Below are 8550 nucleotides of genomic sequence, written 5' to 3' on the forward strand. Positions count from 1 at the left end.
CTTTTTATCTATATCTAAGTTTGAACTTGTTATTTGGCATGGGTGGGGGATCCGATTCCGTTTTCTTTTCATGACTTTTAGTTTTTTCAATCTGTCAAAACAACAAATCAAGTTTACAGGGTTACTTNTTCTACACTTCAGAGGGCGCTTTGGGAGATAGCCTCTACCAAAAATAGGGCTGATTCGGACGGCAGATTTCTTTTCATTGCATTATAACGCGTTTGAGTTGTTTTTTTGGCAAATTCTATCAGAATCTTATGTTTCATTAGTGACCCATGTCACACACTGTGCGGAAGAGAAATTCTACTCATGGCATATTATGAGAAGTTTATTTAGCAATTGACCGTGCCGTCTCCCCATTTCGTTTGGGCTGTTTGACAAATAGGGGCCTTATTGATCATAAATATTTTGTACAGTTCTTTGGATGCTCAGATTTCTCTCAGTCACGTAAGCTTTCCCGGTAACAAAACAGCTGTTTCAACCCGCTACACGCAATCAGATGTGTTTTCTAAGACTCGTCGACTTATGCTTCATGATTCTTGTCAAAATAGTTAGTTTTAAGGTTATAAAAATAAGCAATGCTAATGTAGAGGTAAGTTATAAACAAGACGGGGGTGAAAAAATATTTTCCTTGTTTAGATCGGGCAATTATGTGGTAAAAAATTTGATAACATATCTTTAATAAAAAAAATTGTTTCATGAGCTATTCAGCAGGGTTCTTTCCTTCTTGCTTTGGGCTGCCTCAGACAGGCCTATCGTAAGAAGTAAGCCCTCCTATTCATATTCAATGGAACAGAAAGGTTTGACTTGACAGCCATGTCAGTTTGGGACATTTCTTTCAATCCCCTTGTCTTGCCAATCTAGACATCCGTGGGTGGATGCATCTAATCAATATTCATGTCTCACATACTTGTCCTTTCTCCTCATGATCACGTTCAAGACCATTTCCTTGAAGTCCTCCATTTCGGGCGAGAGTTCCCCAATCTTGTTCTGCTCCAAAACGGCGATCACGATCAGCTTTTGCGTGGACAAAATGTGGTGAAATTTCCCTCTCGTCACCTGAAATTGAAAACGATTCGTGCCAAAAAGCGATTGGAAAAACCATATGTGTATCAATGCTAATTACTCTATTGACTCATGGCAATGCTTCACATATATCTTCCCTAGAGTATAACAGAGCAAATGTGATTCTTTTAGCCACAAATTCAAAACTCTGAAACCCATCCAATTCAATGCGATATTTACTAAAATACCTTAACCATACGTTCCGAGTCCTGGTGGTTGTCAGCCTCTTCAGTTTTTCTTACCAATTCTTTTGGGGAACGAAAAGCGGAACATTGGTCCTCAAGAGTGCAGAACTTGAAAGTCACGAACAGACAGATAAGTTTTCAAATTTCCCGGATTTGACTTATTTTCAAGTGTCAAAAGAGCATGACATTGAATTGTACCGCTATGCTCCCATCGAAATCATGACCCAACCCGGAGGACCCAAAGTTTATTCCCGAAGACGGTCCACTAATAATTGTTCCCAAGTCCCAAAGATGAAGAATATCAAATTTTCAAATATATACTGGCAAAAGATGGATCTAGTTCATAGCACCATTTACTTACTTGGAGCTTATTATGATTCGAGAATGTCTCCACCTTTGATAAGAGTGATTTTTGGGCGCCGGGTAAGTTTATCTTTTTCAAAAAAAAAAAAGAAAACCCATCAAGCTCAAGGTTTTTGTTCCCAAGCTCAAGGTTTTTGTTCCTTTCAGCATTTCTTTCCGGTGGATCGATTATGGGCCCAAATGTGGTTCCAGAATGGAAACGAGGGCGTCACATCACGATCTACAGCCGTTAAATACTTGAACCATGGCCAAAGTGGTGAGTTAGTTTTCTTACTAAACTTATTTGAAGCACAGGGTGAGATGATTCATTTGAGCACATTCCATTGATTTCTTTAAGAAAGACCTGTTTTAACTCTGACATTGTTCAAGTTAAAACTACTGTGCATTTACCAAGCCACTAAAACGATATGAATAAATTTACCGGCTTTAAGCTTGTGTTTTGAGTTTCATGTACATCCTGCTAACATTTGAAATATCGCTAGCGAAAATGGCAAAGATATGCCAAGATACCGTAACAGTACCACATTTTTTGAGACATCCTGTTGGTTGGTTATTCAAAAACTTCCATTCTCGATTTCTCTTCGTAGACTCTGAAGAATATAAACGCACCACTCACGAAGAGTACTACGAAGCGTTTATGGCCGATTTTCCCATTCCCAACGAGTTTGGAACGGCCATTCCATTGATGGTGTCGCTTGTGGAAAACGAATGTGATCAGGCCAGCAACTTGCTCAAAGTTATCCATGAGAAACCAATTGAAAAAAGGTGACTACTCTCACGTGCACAATTTATTCCATTCCATTAAACGGAGGCCGGCATGATAAATGAATGTTGTTGGTTGGCATGCATAGCGGCTTCTTTTTTTCCAGGCAATTTGCCATTTGCACCCGAACTCTGTTCTTTCCCAAGGACGAAGTGTTCCCACTTCTCATGGAGTGGATCGAGATGAACTTGGCTCTTGGAGTGTCCAAGATCCTCGTCTACATCCTGAACGTGGGTCCAAAGATTCAGACCGTGTTGGAGTACTACAAAAATATGGGCGTATTGGAGTACTATGGGATGACTTGGCCGGGAGCTAACCCTCAAACCGCGTTCCTTCAGCATGACCTTTGGAACAAAGTGCTTTGGTTCGACACTGTTTTGGACCATTTTGCTTTCCACGATTGTCTTTACAGACACCTCTACAGCTATGAGGCGAGTTTTGACATGGTTTCCACTGTATTTTGGATAAGCCTTGACAGGTTGACTCTGATCATTTTGAGGAACGACCTTCTTCGGGATTAGATAACAGCCTTTCATCCTCAAAGACCATCAAAGATCTTTTTTTTTTTGAAAGAGATCTTCATTGTTTAACCACATCAGAACGCCTTAATACGATCATGCTAAAGACAACATTCCTTCATATTTCAACATGGCACATACGAGGTGCTTTCAAAATCAAAAAGCATTACGGTTTTTTATTATTATTGATATTAACTCTTTTAAGTAGGAGCTGTCTGCTGATATCAGCACAAATTTTGGGAGGTCAGTAGGGGACGTTTAAAACCAATAGAGGTACTAAAAACCCAAAAGTCCAATATTAGACAAAAAACTTTTTAAGGCTTCAAAAAGTCCATTGTAAAGATAGAAAGTTCTAGAGAAGGAAAACTAAATCCAGAATCGGCTTTTTTGGCTAAAAAGGGATCTTTAAGCAAGTTAATGAGTAAGAATGTGACAATGTTTTCATATACATGAATCATTACATGCAAAATTGCAAAATTTGGAAATTGGCACGGCCTATTCTGAGTAACTTTTACTAAATTCAATTTTACCTGCAACTGACCCTCATTTAGCTATTTTTCTCAAGCATGTTGACGCCAACTGGCCTGATTTAGAATTCTAAGAAATTTGGATCCAAGAACTTCTGGACCTAGCCTTTGTTGAAAATGGCACGAATCTTTTGAGATTAGGTGGACAAGAAGCCTTTTGATCTCCTTGGCGTTCATCGTCGCCTTTCCAAGGTCGAAAACAAAATCACTCTAAATTTGGCACTGGTGTTGTCAGCATGCTTGGACGAAATGCTAACGGTCAGCAGCAATAAAAATTGAATTGAACAGAAGCTGCTCGGAACACTTAAATCTTCCTAACCTAAGATGTTACACTAATAGTGAAAAAGCTTTTAACCGAATGCATTTTGATTTTGAAAGCACCTCGTACAAACGTATGTTCCGAGTTATTTTTAGGAATATGAAGAGTTGGAACATTGATACTTTAATGGCACAGCACTATGTAATTAACTTATCATCAATAACCTTTCTCTTTTTGCAGTATCTATCGCTTCTTGACGTAGACGAGATCATCATGCCTGTTCAAGGCATGAATTGGAAAATTTTAGTGGATAATCTGGTGCTAGATCCCGAAGAATCGCCATGGAACAACAGCAATGAAGACGAATGGGACTCCCTACTCTTCCGCCATTTCTTCTTCTTTGGAAACCAATCCAAACCCTTCAAATCGAAGTTCCGGATCTTGAACAACGATCTTAGATCCAAAGATCATTTTGGATACAACCAAGTCAAAGGGTTCTTTCGAACCCGGACCACGGAAATAATGTTCAATCACTATCCAGTTCGTTGCGTTACAAACAATGGATCTTGTCAAATAGCCACGGCTGATCCCAGTTATGCTCGATTGAACCACTACAGAAATGTCTGCCAGTCCCTCAAGGTCATGTTGCCACCGGAATTATGTGAGAAATTCAAAACCGAACTGGAGGCGGATGATCTCGCGGATCGGTTTGCAAAAACAGTTATGCAAGGAATGGCAAGGGCAAGCCAACATCTGCTCAAAAGGGGAATTTCAATGAATGCCGAGTTTGATTTTGGCTTGACCGTTTGAAAGAATATATTTCCAATCAAAAGCGGATAGGAACATGTAGTATGTTTTGAACGAACAGAAAAAGAGACCATCAAAGACTCAGGCTTTTTGCTCTAATAAATCAACCTGATTATTTGCCACTTCGTTTAACTTGATTCGACTTTCAAGTTAAGAATTATAGGAGATGTAATTAGGAGTGCAGATTATATTCGTGTGCGATAAAAATACACTTCAAAGTCAGTTTCGAACGCCTTGGAAGTAAGCTAACCTTTAGCTTTGAAAACTAATATCGTTTATATCGATAATATCGTGTAATCTCTTGTAAGGACACAGGAGTAAGAAAGACTTAAATTTGTTCGCTCGTGTTGTCAATAAGGTAGTGACGATAGTAGTATATATTAAAACGAAAATTGGTACGTTGATTTCGGTTGACAACTGACACATAATTACGTGTGATGGTGGTCACGAAATTAAGATGACGTCTTTTGTTTTTGCATTTATTGTTCGAATGAAGAGTGAAAGCAAAAGGGAATTCCGGTTTGGGCAAATGAAATACTCATGAATATGTAATGGTAAATCTGACTCATGAATATTTGAACTTTGGAAAAGATGAAGCTGAATCTAAGGACCATGCAGGGAAACAAGTTAAGAAGGGCTTAATGAACCATCCACGAAAGGGAGGTAGCAATACATGCTTGGCTCATCATTTGAACATGGGAAGCTTTCAAAATGTTCATTAAAAAGTAATTTGCCAAGCGCATCTAGATTCCAACATTCCAAATGCTCAAAACGTTGCCCTTGTGCAACAAATCGAATTTGTTTAACTACGGTGGAATTGCAGTTAATGAACAATTGAATGTAAGACTTGATATCGTGTGAAATCTCATTTGTATTTTCTAGGCTTTGCGGTAAACAAATTAACTCTTGGTTTCACTTCCATTGGGACCTTGCTTAGATATCCTGTATATTTGAATGGCTCAGACAGCTACGTACAAATTTTCAGATAATTGTGATATTTGCAATCAACGCATGTTCGAAACATTTAATTACTATGTAATATGTACAAACATTTAATTACTATGTAATATGTACATACTACACGAGGGGAAAATGAGAGTGCACAGGTAACTTTAATTGGAAATGTTTTTGGTTGATGTATCTTTGCTTTTGTTTTAAGCGTTTTTTTATCTGTTTGGGTAAAGTAATATAAAATGACATCTTGGATGATGCTTTTTGCCTGTCCCACGTCAGGTCTGGAACATTTTTTGTACTTATAATGGCATGCATTCAGGATTGTTGAGGAAAGCAAAAGGCAGAAAGAGAACAAATGTCTATTACGAAAAGAGGTATGAAAAATGCTATTAGTGATTAGTGAAGCGTTTTTCATAATTGGTTACATGGACAAATGCCACTCTTGCGTTACAAATCTTCAGAATTATTAGGTTTGGGACTTTTTTTTATTCTTAATGCCCCACAGAAGTTAAAATTCTACTACGTATGTGTCAAAAGAAGTTCGCAGGGACAGATTAACAATACCTTTCTTCCAGCGTCATTTTTTTGATAAATCTGAGAAGCACACGTTTAAACAAAGCTGGTTACTACATCATTTAAAAAATATTTTCTCGTGAGCTTTAGCAATCGCGTTGAAAAATGTGTAATTTTTGCATCGACTTGAAGTCGGCCAAAACTTTCATGACATCCGGTACTCATAATGATCGTTATCCGTTTCTGGCATTGCTGACTTGGTTCATATTTTCAAAAAAATATATTTACCTAACCATTTGTTAACTGCAAAACCAGCAGTGGGTTAGCTTCTCAATCTTCTTAAGATCTTTCATCTGCTATGCTCAAAATTCGAATGAAAGTAGATATGTACAACATGACTCGAGATACACGGATTGAAAGAACAACCCTTCAAAGTTTAAAATTGCTTTGTAGATTGGCTCTGATCGGATCAATCATTCGCCCAACCCGCCTCCACAACAACGAATATTCACTCAAGCTCGTTACAAAGGGTTGCTCTACAACAGATTGAATGGTCCATGAATAACGCCGTTACCTTTACAAACAACGGAAACCGCTCTTGGGTCACCCAAGAATGAAGTGAACTGTTAACGATCGAACTGGGCTCAGTGGGACCGGGAGCGGTGGGGCCTGAAGATTCCGGAATCTCAGTGGAAGCGAAATCGTCATGTGGGAGATCTCGCGATGATCGCTCATTTAGATCCGCAGGAGGTTCTGTAAGTGGAATGAACACGGTTGGGGGATAGGTCATTCATCAAAACTTGTTCTTTTTATACACTCTAAGGCCAACTTTCTCCTCCTTTATTCAAGTTCAGAACGTCTTGCTCAAGATTTTGAAGAGAATGTTAAGGCACATGGAACTCAAGGAAAAAAATAAAATAAAAGTGACCGTAATCGTAGGTAATGTACCTTCAAATTTTGTCGAGGAACCGTCTTTGAACACTCGAATGGCTTGGGTTTCTCTTTCACCACTAATCTGGAATGATGAAAACAAAAAAACGGTGTGTATAATTTGAATTGTCTTGAAGAATACATATGTGCGAAATATTAATTTTAAGGATGACCATTGTCGGAAGATCATTTGTAAAAATCAATTTTCTTGCGATGATGCATCGATTTTCTTCACACATACAATCATACAGGTCTGCAATGTAACCTAAAAACTGGTTGACCTACCTGTCAACTAATATGTTTAGTATTAGAAAAAAACTGCGATGAAGCACATTATTAATATCGATCTATTCATTAAGGTGCACCAATTATAAACATCAGGATGATGAAGGCATCTAAGAGCATTAGAAAATATTTTAATAATAGGACTAAACTCAGAATAAAAGTTATATGAATTGTGTTCTGTTTTGTTGTGAAAAATCAAGCTTTGAGGTGTGGGAAATGTGCTTAAATGAAGGAAAGATTGGTTAAGAAACAATGTAATTGTAAAGTACGTTTGCTTTGAAGTGTCCAAAACGGCTATCAACAAAGCTAATATCAAATATCAAGGAGCAACCTAAGCAGGCAGCTGACATTTAAATACGTATTGTCCATTTTTAATGCAGAAAATTGAGTTGCAGTACAATTACACTGCCCGGAAGTGCAATTAATTATATCATCAAAATTTCAATAGCATTACAAGCCTGCCCGGAAGTCACCTAAAATGGGTCCAAATTCCGACATGCTTGTCATTTCAAGCGTTGTGCTTTGCTCCAGTCCCCATAAATATTATTATTCACTTTCAGATAAGAAGGCCCTCTTTATGCATTGCAACGGCAACATCAGGATGTATTCATTCATGGCTAGTATGTATCGTAATTGCAATTTATTCATATGGCTAGTATGTANACCAATACTTCATAAATGACAAAAATAATCAAAAATTAAAAAAAAGTCTATAAAAGGAAAAAAACCTTCCGCTCTTTTGACAATTGTGGGTTTTTCCACTACATTCTTTGGCACTAGTGACCAAATAATGCCCATGAGAGGTTCAAAGAGTCCTGTTTCAAAACACATCAGGGTCTAGATTCACCACCAATTAGAGGATTTGAGAACTTCTTACTTGAATTACTGTCCAGGATTTCTTAGTACAACTACAATGGTATCAAAAGGTGACTGGAATAACTAAAAAAACCTTATCTACATGAACCGTGAGGCACATTGGTGGTTTTTTTTTTCAACATCATTTACGGGCTGGTTAGAAATCATACAAATCAGAAATGGGAGAGATCCCGAATTCGCAATATTAAAAGTGCCTCACATCCATCTTTTCCTAAACTCCCACCAAATCAGGGAATATAGAAAAAGCGTTATGAGCGAACCTTGCTTACGTACCTTAATGAGCCACATGCCTTCATGTCTAAGCGGAATGAATCGATCGCTGAGCTCTAGGACCTTGGCCTCTGCGTTTCCCAATAAAAGTAACGACAGACCTAAACTAAGACTCAGTCGAGATAAATCTGAAAGAGGATATAATTTCGAGATTATTGATGCTTCTAGCACGTTCTTGTTGAAACTCGGAAAGCATACTCCGCTAGTGAACTCAAGCATTTACAAAAGTGTTCTT

At 38.1% G+C, this 8550-nt stretch overlaps 2 protein-coding genes across 2 annotated transcripts in view; one reads left to right on the top strand and one right to left on the bottom strand.

Annotated features, from left to right (window-relative positions):
* The window catches only part of LOC131879775 (protein disulfide-isomerase TMX3-like), a gene marked incomplete in the record, with an annotated part of 20709 nt that overhangs the window by 8916 nt on the left and 3243 nt on the right, over nucleotides 1-8550 (bottom strand). Inside the window, 3 exon segments of the mRNA XM_059226189.1 lie at nucleotides 911-1059; nucleotides 6529-6707; nucleotides 6903-6969. Of these exon segments, the coding sequence (XP_059082172.1) occupies nucleotides 911-1059; nucleotides 6529-6707; nucleotides 6903-6969 (395 nt within the window).
* LOC131879772 (uncharacterized) lies at nucleotides 1135-4517 on the top strand. The gene is made up of 5 exons (XM_059226185.1): nucleotides 1135-1673; nucleotides 1761-1869; nucleotides 2201-2378; nucleotides 2483-2807; nucleotides 3921-4517. Exons 1-5 carry the CDS (start codon nucleotides 1233-1235, stop codon nucleotides 4488-4490), a joined length of 1623 nt encoding a protein of 540 aa, XP_059082168.1. The 5' UTR covers nucleotides 1135-1232; the 3' UTR covers nucleotides 4491-4517.

Source organism: Tigriopus californicus, chromosome 4 (genome assembly GCF_007210705.1).
Source record: "Tigriopus californicus strain San Diego chromosome 4, Tcal_SD_v2.1, whole genome shotgun sequence".
NCBI lineage: Eukaryota > Metazoa > Arthropoda > Copepoda > Harpacticoida > Harpacticidae > Tigriopus > Tigriopus californicus.